At 44.5% G+C, this 18,598-nt stretch overlaps 1 protein-coding gene and 1 long non-coding RNA gene across 2 annotated transcripts in view; one reads left to right on the top strand and one right to left on the bottom strand.

The window, feature by feature from the left end:
- The window catches only part of DNAH8 (dynein axonemal heavy chain 8), a 611,430-nt gene that overhangs the window by 142,574 nt on the left and 450,258 nt on the right, over positions 1–18,598 (bottom strand). Inside the window, exon 58 of the mRNA XM_025186355.3 lies at positions 7,374–7,483. Within this exon, the coding sequence (XP_025042140.3) occupies positions 7,374–7,483 (110 nt within the window). The remainder of the gene's footprint in view (positions 1–7,373; positions 7,484–18,598) is intronic.
- LOC142828005 (uncharacterized) lies at positions 8,179–13,060 on the top strand. Its single transcript, XR_012902876.2, has 3 exons — positions 8,179–10,931; positions 11,317–11,404; positions 12,766–13,060. It is a non-coding gene; the product is annotated as an uncharacterized LOC142828005 (long non-coding RNA).

Raw genomic sequence — 18,598 nt, 5'->3', positions numbered from 1 at the left:
GCCCTCATAATTCCCCTTGAGCCCACAGGTCCTTGCATTGAAAAAAAACAAGAGGAGGGCAGTCTCTTCATTCTTGCCCCTTTTGTTTTGTGGAGAAGTCTTCAGGTGTCATTATTCCTCCTATCTACCCATGGTAATTTGTTCCCCAAACATCTCCATAGTGTTCTTGGGGTCCCTTTGTAAGGGTACATCTACACTTCATGCTTATTTTGTAATAAGCTATTTCAAAATTTGTATTTCAAAATAGCTTATTTGGAAATAGTCCGTATACACAGTAAACACCCATCGAAATAGTGCTGAGCTATTTTGAAATAGAGCACCCACACTTATTGGATGCTGAATCCTATTTAAGACCAGCCAGAAGCACTTCAGGCAGGGCATCAGGACAGCAGTCACTTCCCTTAGCTGCTGCCTCAGGCTATCTGAGGCTTGTGCTTAAAGGGACCGACACCCCTGTACAGTTATGTCTCAGGCTCTTCTCCTTTGCCTACCTCCTTGAAGGGCAGCAAAGCCTTTTCGCTGTGTGCTCTGATTGCCCTTGTGGAAGCCACAGCACTCCTGCGAAGGAGCTGGACCTGCCTCCAAGCAGACAACAAGTCTTACATCTCATGCTGCAGCTCCTGGTACAGTTTCTGCAGGCTGCCCTCATGACTCTGCAGGAGAAGAACCTCCAGCTCAATGTAGGGCAATTTCTCACCTCTCTCCATGCACTGCTCATGCAGCTCGATCCCACCTGCCTTCCCCTGCACACCATGCACCACAATTTCTGGCGATGGGACACCAGTTCTGACTGGTGGGACCAGATAATCATGGAGCAGTGGGACGACCAGTAGTGGTTCCAAAATTTCTGCATGCAGAAGGACACCTCACATGATGGGACACCTACATGTGACCTGCTATCCCCCTCCAGAAGTGAGTTGCCATCGCTATCTGGAAGCTCGCCATGCTGGACAGCTATCATTCTATGGAGAACCAGTTCAGCGTGGGGAAATAGTCTGTTGGGCCATGCTCATGCAGGTATGATTTTCTTGTGTTATTGTCCCAGAGGGGCAGTGAACTGCTGGAGCAGCATACCCTAGGAAAGGGGATAGTGGTGAAAGCCCCCTTCCTCGGAGGTTTATCAGTCCCATCTTCACAAAGCTCTGTCAGGGGATGGGGTAAGTAAGAGTTGCTCATGGTATGTGTGTGTGGGAGGCGGCAGAGGTGGTTGAGCTTGGGGTCTTCCCAAAGGCTCTGGCAACCCTGTGATTCTCTCTTTGTCTCCTTCTACAGGTGGTGAAGGCCATCAACACCATTCTGCTGCACACAGTCATCAACCTGGGCGACGTGGACCCCATCATTGCTGGCTTTGCCATCATAGGCTTCCCCAACTGTGTGTTGGGGGGGAGGGGGCTGCTGATGGCACCCATATCCCTATCCAGGCCCCCGACCACCAGGCATCTGAATATACCAACCACAAGGGGTACTTTTCTATGGTTCTGGAGGCCCTCGTGAACCACGGCAGCCAGTTCATGGACATCAATGGTGGGTGCTCGGGGAAGGCACATGATGCTCGTGTCTTCAGGAACTCCAGTCTGTTCCAGAAGCTTCATGCTGGCATTATTTTCCCTGACTGAACCATCAGGGTTGGGAATGTGGACATGCCCATGGCCATTGTAGCCAACCCTCTGCTCTCCTGGCTAATGAAATCCTACACCAGACACAATATTTCTGAAATGGTGAGTTATTTCCTTCTTTCTCTCTACCTGGGAGTCCTAGATCAAACCCAGAATTTTGTAAGCCCACAGGCCAAGTACAGGTAGTCAGTCTCTTTTTATATGCCCTTGATGTCCATGTTTGCAACATGCAAGAACCTGAGACTGTCAGCATCCCTTTGGCTCCACCTTCTTCTTTTCAGAACCCTCTCTGAATGTAAGTTCTCTAGTCTTCTTCCCAAGATCCATCCTCTTAACATGTCACCACCTGGTAGCAAAGTCCACCTCTACAAATTCTTGTGTTAGTTTAATTGCTGTATCTGGGATAACAACTCCAGATGCTGGATCCATAGCTAGATATTATCTGGGAGGATAAGAACTGTTAAAAAATGACAACAGCTATTATACCATCTATACCTTAAGCGTCCAGCTTCAGCAAACAAGTGTCCTAGTCTGTCAGATTTTGGGCAAATGTCTTGGACTTTACTTCCCAGTCTATTTTGCAGCTAGAAAATTTTGCCTGTACGTTTCTGTTGAAAGTCCCACTCAAGTCCAGAATGGCTTACTTAACAACTTCCTAATTCCTTGCTTGCTTGTCACTGAACACCATATAGGTCACCTGAATGTCCCCTGTTAAATAGCATGCTAGCTGTAGGACCCAAGGTTTCCTTGTCCCTACTTTTGCCCCTACCATATCTCTCTCAAAACTAAGTAAAAATACATTAGGATTGTCCATAGGGCCAATCTTACTAAGTTTCACATTCTCCCAAACCTGTTTACTGATCCCTGCCACAGGATTCAGTACAGTTTGTAGTTGTTGTTGCTGCACCTGGGCTTCATCATCATTAACAACAATAACCATGGGCTCAATGCCCATTGGTAGCCGATGCCTCCCTCACTATTTCCTTCCATCTTTCCCTGTCCAGTGCAGAGTGGCTTAGCTTCTGTAGACTAGCTCCGCGCCAATCTACTATATCATCTACCCATTCTCTGTGGTGTCTGCCTCTCCTATTCGGACCATCCATCATGCTGAATACCAGGGTCTTAACTTTTCAATCATCGTTCATTCTGCAGAGATGCCAGAATAGCTGTAACTTCCGTTGAATAACCTTCGGCAGTAGAATAGTGATAGAGATGTAGCCATGTTAGTCTGGTGTAGCTGAAACAAAATACAGGACTATGTAGCACTTTAAAGACTAAGAAGATGGTTTATTAGATGATGAGCTTTCGTGGGCCAGACCCACTTCCTCAGATCAAATAATGGAAGAAAATAGTCACAACCATATATACCAAAGGATACAATTTAAAAAAAATGAACACACATGAAAAGGACAAATCACATTACAGAACAGAAGGGGGATGTAGGGGTGGGGGGAATATCATTAACTCACTGGCATTCACCTTCCTTCCCCTCCCCCCCACATCGCCCTTCTGTTCTGTAATGTGATTTGTCCTTTTCATGTGTGTTCATTTTTTTTAAATTGTATCCTTTGGTATATATGGTTGTGACTATTTTCTTCCATTATTTGATCTGAGGAAGTGGGTCTGGCCCACGAAAGCGCATCATCTAATAAACCATCTTCTTAGTCTTTAAAGTGCTACATACTTCGGCAGTAGGTTCTCTTTCGGCTGTATCTTGTATATAATTCCTCATTGGGGACCTTCTGCATCCATCCTATTCTCAAGATTTTTCTACAACTCCTCTCGAATGCCAATATTCTTCTCTTCCAATCTTTCGTTATAATGCATGTCTCACATCTGTACAACATGCTGCTAAATACACACGTTTTCAAGACTCTCAGCTTCATTCTTAAGCTAACCGCTTTACTTTTGCAGATCTTATCCATCGCCTTCAAACTCACACTTGCTTTTGCTATTCTAATTACTATTTCCTTCTTACAGTCTAGATCATATGTTATGTTACTCCCCAAATAAGTGAACTTCTCGATGTTCTCTAGTTCGATCCCATTGACCCTGATCTTCTTTCCTATTTCCTTATTCTCCAAATACCATTGTCTTCATTTTATTGATATTCATAATCAGTCCATACTGCTTCCCTTCCTCATTTAGCACCTGCACCATTCTTGCTAGCTTCTCTTCATCTTCCTCAATGATAACTATATCATCTGCGAACCTCAAGTTGTTAATTCTCATCCCATGCACCGATATCCCTTCTACCTCTTCTTTGATTGTGTCCATTGCTCTCTCTAGGTGCGTGATGAAGATACTCGGCGATATCGGATCTCCTTGTCTTGTACCTCTACTCATTCTAAATCAACTTCCCAACTCTCCGCACATTCTCTCCTCATTATCGTTGATATCCTTCAACAAGTGTATCAGTTTGCTATCCACTCCATATAACTCCAACACCACCCACATCACTTTCTAATCTATACTGTCAAATGACCCTAGAGGCTTCCGTGGCAGAGGTTCCTGGGCTTGTTCCTTTATAAATTCCTGACGACTTTTTTGTTGCTCCGCTTACCAGGTGAGAAAGGATGTTCCCTCCAAGTGACAGAACTGTTGGAAGGCCCGCAGAACCTTCTGCATTCCTTTCTGCTGCTCAATGAGCCATCTCCTAGCCTCCTGAACTGCTACACTGGCTCCCCCAGCAGACTTGTCTGTCCAGATGGAAGCAGGATCCCAGGCAAGCACCTATCTGTGGGTTCCTCCACTCCCATCAGCTTTGCTTCACAGAGATGGCTCAGAAACCATTCCTTTGTAGATATCATCTAACAATTCATTTATAGTGGTTTACTCTACCATCTTTATATACTGATGCAGTCATGGGAATTACAACGCTATCCTGCTTCATTATCCCATCTCCTAAAAGAAAGGGTAAAGGAGTCTCTGCCCAGAAAACTTCCTTTTATCATTCCAGTCTACCCACCCACCTGCCTCCTTTTCCTTCCCTTCTCCAACTCCCCACCCTCCCCCCAACCTCTTGGGCTACCTTCCTTCCTTTGTCCTGTGCCTTTTTATCCAGTCTCCTTGTAAATGGCACTTTCTTGCACATTATCTTTCAAGTCCCACAGCACAATTCCACATTCAGAAACAATAAGACATTAAAAATAAATTCTGCATTGCTATAAGGAACTTCCTTCTGCCTTCAGCTGGTAAGGAAACACACTACAAGAACACATTAATCTCCCTCACAATTTAAAGCAGAACCTTAAATACAACTTATGCTGCCCTACAAATAGAGGATCCACTCCACAATTAACTTGTGCATATATGTGATTACTGAATATTTGCTAAAGTTACTGAGGATGCAATTAAGGCTTGTGGTACATTGTGAGAGAGAGTAACATGCTGTCTGAGTTCCTTGTGAGACTGCCTATCACTCAGTAGAAAATGCATCTCTCTTGTCTTGCTTTTTAGTATTTTTAAAGGTAAGTACCATGTTTTCCCTCTTTAAGTCCTTTGAACTCTTACTTGTGTGAGTTCATAAAAAACTGTGAAATAGTTCAGAATTTTATCAGGTCCCACACACCTTGAAAATACTGACTTGAATGTATCTAATTTATCTAAATATTTTTAACCAGTTTTCCCCTATTCTGACCTGTGCTAATATTATTTGTGTTAAGCATCTGGTCACAATTAGATTTCTTAGTGAAGACTGAAACAAAATAGATATTCAAGAAGTCAGCCTTCTTTGTTTCATTTGTTATTTGCTGTCCATCCCCATTAAATAATTAACCTAATTTTTTCTTCAAATTTTTTTTACTTCTAATATATTTCTTATTTTTACTGCGTTTTAAGTCAGTTGTTAGCTGTAACATATATTGTGCCTTAGCCTTTCTGATTCTGCCACTACATACGTGTGCCACTCTTTTATACTCATCCTTAGCAATTTGTCCTTGATCCCACTTTTTGTAGGATTCCTTTTTAATTCCCAGGTTATGAGGGAGCCATATTGGTCTCTTACTAAAATCTAAACTTTATTTTCTAAAAAAGTAAGTATTTAGCTCTTTTGATTGCTTACAGTGTCTTGAAAATGTGAACCAGGTATAACTGAAGCAAATTTGTATTTACAGAATCTGAAATAACTTTTAGGGATGTGAACCATCCCATTTATTTCAGTGGGTGCTAACTGAAATGCTCAATAAAATAATGTTTATTTTCTCTTTGATACAGAGTGAAATTTGATACTTTTGGCTTCATTTACACAAATTTTGTACTAGTATAACTATTTTAGTTAGTTGGTCAAATATTGGAATAAATTGCCAAGGGAGGTGGTGGAATCTCCCTCTCTGGAGATATTTAAGAACAGGTTAGATAGACATCTGTCAGGGATGGTGTAGACGGAGCTTGGTCCTGCCTTGAGGGCAGGGGGCTGGACTCGATGACCTCTTGAGGTCCCTTCCAGTCCTATTATTCTATGATTCTATGATTCAGAGGGGTAGCCGAGTTAGACTGTAACTGGAAAAACTCAAAAAACAATGAATAGTCTAGTAGCACCTTAAAGACTAACAAAACATGTAGATGGTATCATGAGTTTTTGTGGGCAAAACCCAATTCTTCAGATGACTGGAGTATTAAAAGTCCAGATCCAAGGATAAATAAGGGGAGTGGGGGAGGAGAGGGAAAAGAGAAAAAAGACAGTGAGTAGATTGTTTAAGTTATAAGAGGCTGCTAAGAACAATTAGCAGCTCCATTGTTTGTTTGGTTGGTTGAGTCATTAGGATGTGGAAGGTAGTGTGCGAGCCAGCCGATGTGTCTGTTCATTCCATTCTGATAAGAATTAAACTTGTAAATAAAGTTCCAAGGCTTCCCTGTATATTTGGTTTGTGGAATTGGCCTGAAACAACACAATGACTTTGAGATCCATTAGGGAGTGCCCAGGCAGGTTAAAGTGTTCTCCAACAGGTTTCTGTGTGCTGTCTTTTTGGATATCTGATTTGTGTCCATTAATTCTTTCTCATAGAGACACAAGCCTTGGGGGAAAGGCCAATTCTTGCTTACAGACAACCCCCTAACCTCAAATTCTTTCTTTAACCAAAAAAGCTATACTAATGTAAAATACCTTCATGTCGACATAACTGTCCATACTAGGGATGTTGTACCGCTTTAACTATATCAGTATAGTAAAAATGGTACAACTTTTGTGTATAGAGAAGCCACAAGAAAGAAAAGGAAGGATTGAACTATAAAGATTGGCATGATCTGTTGTGAGTGACAGCTCTTCAGTACCATGAATGAGTGAGTAGTAACATCACTTTCTCCAACTACTTTGCCTTAACCCAAAGAGCCTATCATTGCCCAGTGGAGCAGATGAGACCCCCTCTAAGAGGAGCCATGGTCATGAAGCTCAGTGGAACATATGAGTCTCATCAAGAGAAAGCTCAATAAAAACAGCCCAGCAGAGCAGGCAGACTCCCATGATGGAAAGCCAAGTGTAAAGGGTGCAGGGAGCATTCTTGACCATATTTGGAACACCTGCATAATTTATTGTGAGTGGCATCTTATGTGAATTGATATTATTTTGTGGCATAATTTAGAAGAGCATCATTCCTATATCTCTCCTCCCCCCATTAACCCTGATCACAGTGGGTATCCACTGTGGGTAGTTTTATGAAAGACAACTTTTTTGAATTTTGTAATAAGTATCTAGTTTATGGTAACAGGCACCCTGTTAATAAATAGTGAATACAGCTCCATTATTTCTTGTTTCTGTACCTTAGTCCATTGCCACAATATTCTTCCAGTTGGAACTAATTTCTTTACCATGTCACATATTTCAGGGTTGAAATTTCTGCATGAATGAAAGTATCCAGAGCCAATTATTCCTGAAAAATAAGATGTAATGTGTAATTTTAGAATGATTGCAAAATATAATTCATTCTTTCCTAATAAATAAAGTTTATTTACTTTACAGTAGCTAAGGTTCTTTGAGATACACTGTCTACATAGATTACCCTTCTGGTGCACAGTCCCCTCTCCTCTATGCATGTAAGATTGGGATTTTTTTTTTTTGGCCAGCTGTCCTTTGAGGCTCTTCCTGTGCCCTAGATGTCCTTGCATACACACACACCCCAGAGGGACATAAAGAGTGGAATAGGCCTAACTAACTTTCAGTTCCTTTACTTTTCGGTTCCTTTTCCTTTACACCATCCATGAGGGCCTGAATCTCCTCTACCCTTTAGCTATGTCTACACTACAAGTTTTCTCTGCAAAAATATGCTAATGAGGGGCTAATTTGCGTGAGTCATTATCTCATTTGCATATTTTCTGCCGATCCATTTTTGTGTTGGGGTTTTTGCACAAAAACAAGCAGTGTGGACATTTTCTTTTTCACAAAACCCCCTTTTCCCTCAAGATCCTTATGCCCCAAAAAAGGAGATATACCGATCTTGTGGAAAAAGGGGGTTTTGCTCAAAAAGAAAATGTCCACATTCCCTGGTTTTGCGAAAAAAAACCCAGCACAAAAACGGATTGGCAGAAAATATACAAATAAGATCACAACTCATGCAAATGAGTCCATCATTAGCATATTTTTGTTGTGAAAATTCGTAGTGTAGACATAGCCTTTGAGTGGATGTTACAGATACAAAAGTCCATTTCCACGGATAGATGGGATAGATAGCAATTTGCTAGGGACTCTAAAGGAAGTCATATTAATTCTGCCAAAACTAAATTAAGGTTTCCCTGAGGTGAAGGCTCCTGGACTTCAGAAAATACATGAATAAAGCCCTTGAGAAATTTTGCGATTGTAGGGTAGTAAAATATGGAACAGGACAGTGACTGGGTATTGTTGCTAAATGTACACTCATGGAGCTGATGGAAATACCTAAATGCTTTATTGATAGCAGACAGCCCATAATAGTACATATTGGAGCTTCTACAGGAGATAAGTGACATTACAGGACTGAAAGAGAGAATCTCTTCTATTTGGCTGCAAACTGCCTGCTGAGCTGGTCTATTAGGACACTCTGCAAGCCTGGTAGTGCAGATGTTCTTGTGTGATTCTGACCCTTAGATCCAAGCCTACTGTTCACTTGAATTATGTGGGATTTGTTGGGAGATGAAGGAAACGAAAATCATGACTGTTTGCAAGTCTGTTTTCAATAAACGGATTTTGAAAAGTATAATGTAGAGGCCTGCTTCCTAACATGCAATTATCATTTTTGTAATTCTAAATTCTATTCTGTGATCTCAAGTTCATTCTGAATCCTACTCAAAGGACACACCGATGGAAGTCAGCAAGGCGGAAGGAAGCAGTTGCTCCAGGAGCTGGCTATTCAAAAGGGCCCAGAGCTCACGGTTACACTGCACTGCAGCAGCAGCAACAGCTCAAGTCCTGGGCCCTTTAAATCACTGCTAGAGCACTTGGTGGTACGCTCCAGGTGACACTGAATAGGTGTGGTAGGGGGCAGTGCAGTGCAGTTTGGGCAGTGCTGAGGGCTGGCTGTCACAACCCCATCCTTTCTGCCCTTCCAGCATTGTGAAGCTGGCCTCCCACCCCCACTTTGCCAAAGGACCCAACAATCCTGTCGGCCCCCCTGCAACCAGGTCATACCTGCCAATACCAGACAGTTATTAATAGATATAGACTCTCTAACTCATCTGAACACATTTGACTGGGAGAGGAATTGAAAGGAACTGAGTGCAAAAAAACCATACATTGTGCTAAAAGAAATAAAGGCATTGCTCAATTTAAAAATGATATGCTCAGATGTAAACTGAATTATGAGTTAGTGAATTGAAAACTTTAACATATACCACTGGTTGAGAAAGGAAAGGTTACTCACCAGGTGCAGTAACTGTAGTTCTTCAAGATGGTTGTCCCTGTGGGTGCTCCACCTTAGGTGTGCCAGCGCCACTACGTTCATGGTTGGCAGACTTCTAGTAGCGGTACCCTGTGATTGGCTGTGTGCGTGGAGCACTGGCATGTGACAGTTGGAATATTCATTTTGCGCACACAGCCAACCATCTCCTCAATTCTTCTCTGAACTGGAAGCATATAAATCTGAAGTCAAGGGGAGGAGGGTGGGTGGTGGAGCACCCATGGGGACAACCATCTCGAAGAAGTTACGCACCTGGTGAGTAACCTTCCCTTCTGCTTCGAGGAGTGTCCCCGTGGTGACTATTAAGGTGACCTTAGGTGACTATTAAGCAGTGTTCGTGCTTGGTGGAGGGTGCTTCGGCATTTTTGACTCGGTGACTGTGAGAACAGTTCTGCCAAAGCGTGTGTCGGTGTCTACAAATGATTGTATTGTGTAATGTTGTGTGACTGTGTGAATTGAACCCCACGTGGCAGCTTTACAGATGTCTTTGGTTGGGATTCCCCCGAGGAAGGTTGTTGTCATTGCCATAGCTCTTGTGGAGTGAGCCCTTATGGTCATAGGAGGTTCTCTGTTGAATATGTTGTAGGCTAGGTGTATGCAGTTCGATATCCACTTAGAAAGCCTTTGTTTGGATATGGGCAAGCCTTTTGACCTTTCAGTGGATAAGACAAATAGTCTTGGTGATTTCCGGAAGGGTTCCGTTCGCGGAAGGTAGAAAGCGATTGCCCTGCAGACTTCTAAGGTATGTAATGTCTTTTCTCTGCCATCTTTATGCGGCTTCAGGAAGAAGACAGGCAGGTATATTGGCTTGATACAGTGAAAGGAGCTAATTACTCCCAGAATGAATTTGGGGTAAGTTCTAAGTACCACCTCATCCTTATGAAAGATTATGTAAGGTGGTTGTGTCGTAAGTGCTCCTATTTCCCCGCCTCTCCTTGCTGATGTAATTGCCACCAGAAAGGCTACCTTCATTGATAGGTGCAGTAATGAGCATATAGCTAGTGGTTCAAATGGTTTGCCCATGAGAACCCTTAAGATGAGGTTGAGGTCCCATGCTGGTAATGGGTCCCGTTGCTGTGGGAACATGTTTCGTAGATCCCGTAGGATCCTTTTGGTGAATGGATAAATGCCGAGTAGCCGTCTATTTGGGGCTGCAGTACTGCTATTGCAGCAAGGTGTACTGTAATTGAGCTTATTGAAAGACCCATTGTGCGTAGTTCTAACAGGTAAGTGAGTATTTCTGCCACTCCTGATCTTGTTGGAGTACAGTTGTGTCTGAGGCATCATATGTTGAATCTGTGCCATTTCTGACTGTATGTTTTCCTTGTTGCAGGTCTATGGCTGTTAATTAGGATTCGCTGCACCTCTTGTAGATAGTCAACCTCTGAAGGCATCAGCCAATCGCCATCCATGCATGGAGGTGGAAGTGGTGGAAATGAATACATCAGAGGTGCTTCCCATTTTATACTGAATGCATCTCCCATGGATTGGTGTCCTATGCCTGCTTTTGAGCAGTAGCCTGGACACTTCTTGTTTTTGCTGGTGGCAAATAGGTCTATTGAGGGAAACCCCCATTTGTTGAATAAGTGGTTTATCATTTTGGGGTTGATTTCCCATTCATGTTTATGGAGAAATCCCTACTGAGACTGTCTGTTATGTTGTCCTTGCCTGGAAGGTAGGTGGCTATAAGTGTTATGTTTCTGGAGATACATCATTCCCATAGCCTCACTGCTTCCTGGCACAGTTTGTAGGATCACGCTCCCCCCGGCGATTGATGTAGTACATCGTCATGGTATTGTCTATTAACACTTGTACTGTTTTGTTCTGTATTATAGATTGGAAATGGAACATGAGTTCCAACACATTTATGTGGTTGTTGGACTCATCTCTGCGCCATTGATCCTGCACTACATTTTCATCCAGGTGAGCTCTCCATCTTATTAGCAATGTGTCCATTGTAATTGTAATAGTTGCAGGTGGGCATTGAAATGGTACCCCCTTGCAAACATTGAGGTGATTATTCCAACATGTTAGTGTGGATTTTATGCTGTTTGGCATCACTAAGCACCTGTTTATGTGATGTATATATGGTCTGTACACTATTCTCAGCTAGGCCTGCATTGATCTCATGTGCAGCCGTGCATACGTTACCACGAATGTGGCGGCTGCCATGTGCCCCAGTAACTGTAGGCATTGATTTGCTGTTATGTATGGGCTGGCCTATATGAATGATACTAAGTCCTTGATGGCCGTGAATCTGTGCTGTGGTAGTAACACTACTGCTTTGGTGCAGTCCAGGTGTGCGCCTATAAAGTCTATAGTTTGGGTTGGTGTCAGAATGCAATTCTCTAGATTGATTTGTAGGCCCAGAGTGTTGAATAATGTTCTTGTGGTGGCCACTGCTTGCTGTGTGTTCTCCTTCATGGATCCCTTCATTAGGCAATCGTATAAGTATGGGAAAATGGTTATACCCATTTTTCTGAGGTGTGCCGCTGCTATGGCCAGGACGTTTGAGAAGACTCTCAATGCTGTCGAGAGACTGAATGGTAGCACTTTGTATTGAAAGTGCCTGGCTCCTACAGTGAATCTCAGGAATCATCTATGTGATGGATGTATTGCGATGTGAAAGTACACATCTCTGAGGTTGAGGGTGGATAGCCAGTCCCCTTTATCCAAGGCTGGGATGATTGTGGCTAAGGCTGTCATTTTGAATCACTGGTAGCGAACAAATCGATTCAATTTTTGTTGATTTAATATTGGTCTCCATCCCCCTGATTTCTTGGTGGTCAAGAAGGAATGGGAGTAGAACCCCTATCCCTGTGTTTTTGTGGGACCTCTTCTACGGCCCCCAATTGTAGAAGGTGTTGTGCTTCTTGTGCGAGCACCATCTTGTGAGAGGGGTCCCTGAAGAGGGAGGAGTAGAGGGATTGGTGATGTGGTATGGAAGTAAAAGGGATGCAGTAACCCGTCTTGATGATCTCCAATACCCATTTGTCTGTGGTGATGTTCTGCCATACTGGATAGAATTTAACTAGTCTGCTGCCAAATGGTATATAGTGTTCATAATGCTGCCTTGGAAAACCAAGAGCTGTCCAACCCTTGACCAAACTTTTAAAATGCTTGACAGACTGTTGAAGTTTGCTGCGTGGTTGCCTGTTTGGAGGCCTGCCTGCACCTACCCTGTCTGGGCCTTCATATATTGTCATAATGTCTCATTTTCTGGTTATAGTGGGCTGGTCTATACCGTTGTTTAAATGGTCTTCCTTGCTTCTTTTTGTTTGCAGGTACTTGTATGCCTAGTGTTCTCAGCATGGCCCTTACGTCCTTAAATGTGTGGAGAGAAGTGTTGGTGGACTCTGCAAACAACTTTGTTCTCTCAAACGGCAGGTCTTCCACTGTGGACTGGATATCTTTCGGGAAGCCTGACAGCTGTAGCCATGACGATCTTCTCATAACAACTGCGGATGCTAAGGACCTTGCAGCCGTGTCTGCTGTATCCAGTGCTGCCTGTAGGGCTGTTCTAGCAATTAATGCCCCTCTTTCATGTTTGCACTGTCTTGCTCCTTTTTATTGTCAGGAATCTGATTAATAAAGGTTGACAATTGATCAAATACATGGTGTGTGTATTTAGCAAGAAGCGCCACATAATTCACAGTCCTGATCTGGAGACTTGCAGACAAGTAGGCCTTTCTGCCCAGTGTGTCCAGACACTTTTCTTTGTCCTATGTGGGTGTGCGGTTAGTCTGTTGCTTGCCTCTTTCATTAGCAGCCTCTACCATTAAGGAGTTTGGTAGAAGGCGTGAGAATAAAAATTCTGCGTTTTTTGAAGCTACATAATATTTTCTATCAGCTCGTTTCCCAGTTGGGGTGAATGTTGCTGGAGTCTGCCACAGAGCCTTGGCTGGGTCCATCAGTGCTTCATTCATAGGGACAGCCAGTTTGTTCTGTAACGGAGCATGGAGGATGTTTGTAAGTTTGTGCTGGATCTCAGGCATATCTTCAAGTGGAATGTCCAGTGCAACTGCAACCCTCCTAAAGAGCTCTTGGAAGGACCTGAAATCATCCCCATGGCATTTGGTGGGGGCATGATTGTGTCTTCAGTTGTTGAGGAAGTAAGATGCTTGTTAGATATTGAGTCTAACGTTGTTTCCACCTCTGTGACCTTCATTTCCCCTTCCTACTCTGACGAGGTAAATTGTTCAAAAGGGTTTTCGGGGGGCTCTTATGTCTGGCCCCCTTGACGCATCTGGTGTTGTAGGATTCTGTAGACTGCCCACGGGTCCCAGAAAGGGCAGCTGGGTGACATGGGCGGTAGAAGCCACTGTGTTTGCTGCCACTGGTGGCCCTGGTATGGTTTAGGGGACAATGTACTTAAGAGGTTGTTGTACAGCGAGTCTTCTTCATTCCCTTCCTCACTTAATAGCAAGCACGTTGACTGTGATGCTGGTGAGAATCCTAATCTGGAGGAACTCCGGTTTCCCCAGGAGAAAGTAGTGGCATTCCCGGTACCGATGTCACTGCCAGGTCTGCTGTGGTAGTAAACTGAGGCAGACAAGGTGAGGGGAGCATTAAGTTGTTCTGCATTATGAATGGAGCTTGTGAGTGTATAGGTATTGTGGCCGGTGCCCTATGGCTCTTTTCTGCTTTAGTGCTATTATGTGGTACCGCCCCTTTAAGCTCTTGTGCTGCTAAGCTGGGAGCTGGCACCAATCAAGCTCTCTCTGGTGCCATTGCTATTGTTCCTGCTGCCAGCACTGTTCCTGAGTCCGTCAGCGCTCTTTTGTGTGCTTTCAGAGGCACTGCAGGTATAGCAGCTGGCTCTGCATTGTCACCCTTGGCATGGCCATTAGGGGGGTCAGCACTGGCTTGCAGCTCTTCTGCTCGTGCTCCGCAGGAGTTTTGGGGATGGGGGAGGTCATGCCTTCTCACTTGGGTCCTGGCTTTTTTGAGTGTTGGTCCCCTTCCCCACTTGCTTCTAATTCGCCTTAATGTTGGTAGGCATGGAGGCAGGCTTGCTGTGTTTCCTTGGTGGTGATTCTGATGCCACCAAGAAGTGGAACCTCTTTCTGGGTGTCAGCCCTGTCCTGTTTTCTGGGGCTTGAGTGGTAGTCTAGCCCCCTATCTTGGGCACCCTCAGGTGATCTCCTTGGGGATGATGCCCTCTCAGTTGTTGGTCTGGAGTCTGACTCCATTTGCATCAATTTTAACTGCAGCTGTCTGGATTTCCAGACTCTGTCAATTTGAGGCAGTACTTACACTGCTGCGTATTATGACTCTGTCCTAGGCAGCAGACACAATGTGAGTGTCCCTCAGCAAGGGATACAGATAGCCTGCAGGATTCACACTTTTTAAAACCTGAGGCACCAGGCATGTCCTGGTAAAATTCTTCTGTGAGCCAGTCTCTTGTGAGGGATCGCTTGTGTGTCGGCTCTTAAGCCACGGCTTCTGTGAAGCCCCTGAGAGATTCTTTGTCTTCTCTCTCTCTCTCTCTCTCTCTCTCTCTCTCTCTCTCTCTCTCTTTTTTAAGATAGAGAAAGCTAATCTAACCTATTTACAGCTCGACTTAACCTAACTACAAACGTCTAACAGGAATTTAAGGCTGAGGTGAATGAGGGCAACTGCTCTTCTGTGACTGAAGCTGGTGGCGATCAAAGAAGAACTGAGGAGGTGGTTAGCTGTGTGTGCAAGATGAACATTCCAACTGTCACATCCCAGAGCTCCACATGCACAGACAAGCACAGGGCACTGCTACTAGAAGTCTGCTGACCATGGGTGCAGAGGCACTGGTACACCTAAGGTGGAGCACCCACAGGGACATTCCTTAAAGAAGAACACTGGTTTAAAATATCAAAGACTAGATTGCATCTATAATCCTACTCAGCTCTGCATAGATGGCTATGTGGAACACCAGCAAAAACTTAATTCCTTGTGTTACTGCTCACACAGTGGGTAATCATAATCTGCATCATTCTGTGCACAGGAAGCTAAAATACCTGTAGTAAGCAGCACCAGTGTAGGAAGAGGAGATTACTCACCTGGACAGTAACTGACATTCTTTGAGATGAGTGTCCCCATGGGTGCTCCACAATAGGTTGGTGCACCACCACCGCACATTCAATCAGAGATTTCAGAGCACTTTCCCCGAGGCCACACATGCATGTGACTGCAGCTGCATGCTTCAAGGTTGCAGGCATCGCACATGTGCAAGCCCCCTTCAGTTCCTTCTCTACCCAGAACGGTCCTGTTAAGAAGGCCAGGATTCGAAAGTAGCGGAGAGGAAGGGTGGGTAGTGGAAAACCCACGGGGACACTCAACTTGAAGAATGTCAGTTACTGCACAAGTGAGTAACATCTTCTAGAGACAGAGATGTCCCCATGGGTGCTCCACATTGGGTGACTACAAAGGTATTCCGGATTAAGGAGGTAGGGGACTTCGGATCTGGCAAGAATGCAGTGGAGAAGATTGATTTGGCAAATTTTAGGTTGGAGAGAGCTCTTTGTGTAAACGCAAAGTGCTTTGGAAAGGTGTGGTGTGAAGACCATATAGCAGCTGCGCAAATGTCAGTTATGGGTACTTTGCATAGGAATGCTATTGAGGTAGACATGGCTCTAGTAGAATGTGCCTATATGTTGTAAGGAGGGACAACTTCTGATAGTGAATAACAGAGTCTAATGCAATCCAAAATCCAGTGGGAGAGTCTTTGTGATGAGATGGTCTGACCATTGCTGAGGTTCACTATAGATATGAACAGTTTCAGGAAGGACCAAAATGATCTAGTTTGTTATAGATAGAAGGAAACTGCTCTGCATAAGTCAAGGGTGTGCATTTTCATTTCCAAGGAGTTGGCGTGCAGTCTGGGAAAGAAGGTAGGAAGGTGTACCATCTAATTGAGGAAGAAGGATGACCATATGTTGGGGAAGATATTTAAATCCCTGCCTCATTTTAAATGTCTGCCACCCGAGGGATACAGCCTAGACATGCCCTGGGTGCCTGAAGGCCTTTTAAAAACCTCTTAGTGAGTGGATGTGCAAATATCGATGAGACATCTATCGTAAGGTGAAAGGTAGTTATAGCAACAAGGTTCACCTTGATGCAACTCATAACAAGGTCCACTTGTTTAAGGTGTAGTAGGTAATCAAGGATGACAGGTAAGAAGAGTGTTGAGGGTATGACATAGAGATTGACGCACCATATGGAGAATCTTTTCCATTTTTTAAAATAAGTCTGACCGGTGCTCCGTGCTCTACTGTGCAGTAGGACTCTTTGCACCTGCTGTGAACGGTTCAGTTCTAGTTCAGAGAACCATCAAGGAACCAAGCTTTCAGAGTAAAAAGAAACTCAGGTATGTCTACAGTACAACACTAATTCGAATTAGTGCATCTAGACCTAAAAACTACTTCGAATTAGCATTTTGCATCAGGAAGGGGGAGTCTACCCCTTTAAAGGCCCTGGGGCTGGGGGAGAGGAGAGGCGTTTTCCTGGTTTGGCCCAGAGTGGCCACCAGGGGAACCTGGGAAGGGCTAGCTTCCAGCTAATTCGAATTAAGTGGCTACACAGCCCTTAATTTGAACTACTTAATTTGAACTAGGTGTTACTCCTCGTAGAATGAGGTTTACCTAGTTCAAATTAAGCACTCTGCTAGTTCGATTTAAATTCAAACTAGTGGTTTGTATGTATAGCCGCTATTAAAGTTAATTCAAACGAACGGCTGTTAGTTCAAATTAACTTTGTAATGTAGACATACCCTCAGAGTCCTTGGGTGAAACGTAATAATTTTTGTCTGCTCTTTTACAAGTAGGTGTGGCTGATGCTGGCGTTTGCCACACCATTTTCTTTGGTTCCATTATTGCTGGGTTAATCTTTATGATGATTCCAGTTGTATTGGTGTTTCTGCTGAGGTTTCCAATGGCTCTAGTACTGCCAAGCCGGATATGGCATGGAGAGAGGCACCTGGGGGGTTAGCATGATCTGAGTGGAGAGAGTTTTCTGGAGAAAACCCCACATTAAGGTCTTTCTTGGATACGAATGAAAATCTTTCATGCAATAACATCAGTTGTGGTGGTAGCATACCAGGGGAAAGACTGATACTGAGAAAGGATGAATTGAGTGTGGATGAGACTAATAAGTCTCTATGTTGCATGTATTGTTGTGCTTGAGTTGACGGTGCCATATTCGATAGCACTGAGAGTATCTGTGGTGTTGGATTGTGCCTCAGTGCCAGGTGTTACAGCTGGTGTGGAGTTCATTTGCTGCGTCTGTACCAGATGGTGCTGTAGCTGATGAGGCAGGAAACTTAAAGCCTGATGCCTCGGAGCAGAGTTATGAGTAAGAATGTTAAAATGGGATTATCTGGCTAATCATATAGTTGATACAATTTGTATCGACTATACAATTAGTCAATAAGCACTGCTGTGCAGAACCACAGTGGAGGTAGTGCTGCCACTGGGCTCTTACTACATTTAAAATGCTGAGGTTCAGTGATCAGTGTGAGCTGGGACTGCTTAGTCCTGGCTCGCGCTGAGTCCAGCAGCCCCTGATCATGGCAGACAGTCCTGTCCACTGTGAACAGGGGCTGGTGCCGGAGCAGCATCTGTTCGCAGAGGCAAGGGCTGGTCACAGACAGGAGCTGCTGACTGATCACCCCCTGCCCACAGCCAGCCCTGGCCACTGTGAACAGGGGCGCCTTGGTGGCAACAGTCCTGTCTGAGGGGGAGGGGGAGCTTCCCGTTGTGACCACTGTGGATAGGGGCTGCTTCCCTGCAGCTTCCCCTATCCCCCTTCCCTTCCCCCGCAGCCTCTGATAGAGGCAGCGTAGGGACAGGTGGCACCCTGGACATGGAGCTCAAAGGAACTGGCTTTTAAGCCGGCTTCCCACAGCACCAGCTCCTGTCCCCCCACTTGCTGCCTCGTAGAGAGGCAGCAAGGGAGGAGGTGCTGCAAAGAGCATGGGGTAGCTATCCGGCGTGGAGAGTTTCCAGAGGGCGATAGCCACACGCTTCTGGAGGGGAATGGCGGGCCTCATGTGCATGTCCCGTCACTGCAGAGCAGGGGCGAGCCACTCACAGAGCTACTTCCTGGATACTACAGAACAATTAAATGATGGCCACAGTAACACCA

Source organism: Pelodiscus sinensis, chromosome 3, assembly GCF_052426305.1.
Source record: "Pelodiscus sinensis isolate ZL-2025 chromosome 3, ASM5242630v1, whole genome shotgun sequence".
Lineage (NCBI taxonomy): Eukaryota > Metazoa > Chordata > Testudines > Trionychidae > Pelodiscus > Pelodiscus sinensis.
Note: the sequence above shows the minus strand (reverse complement) of the source record. Positions and strands in the feature narration are given on the sequence as shown.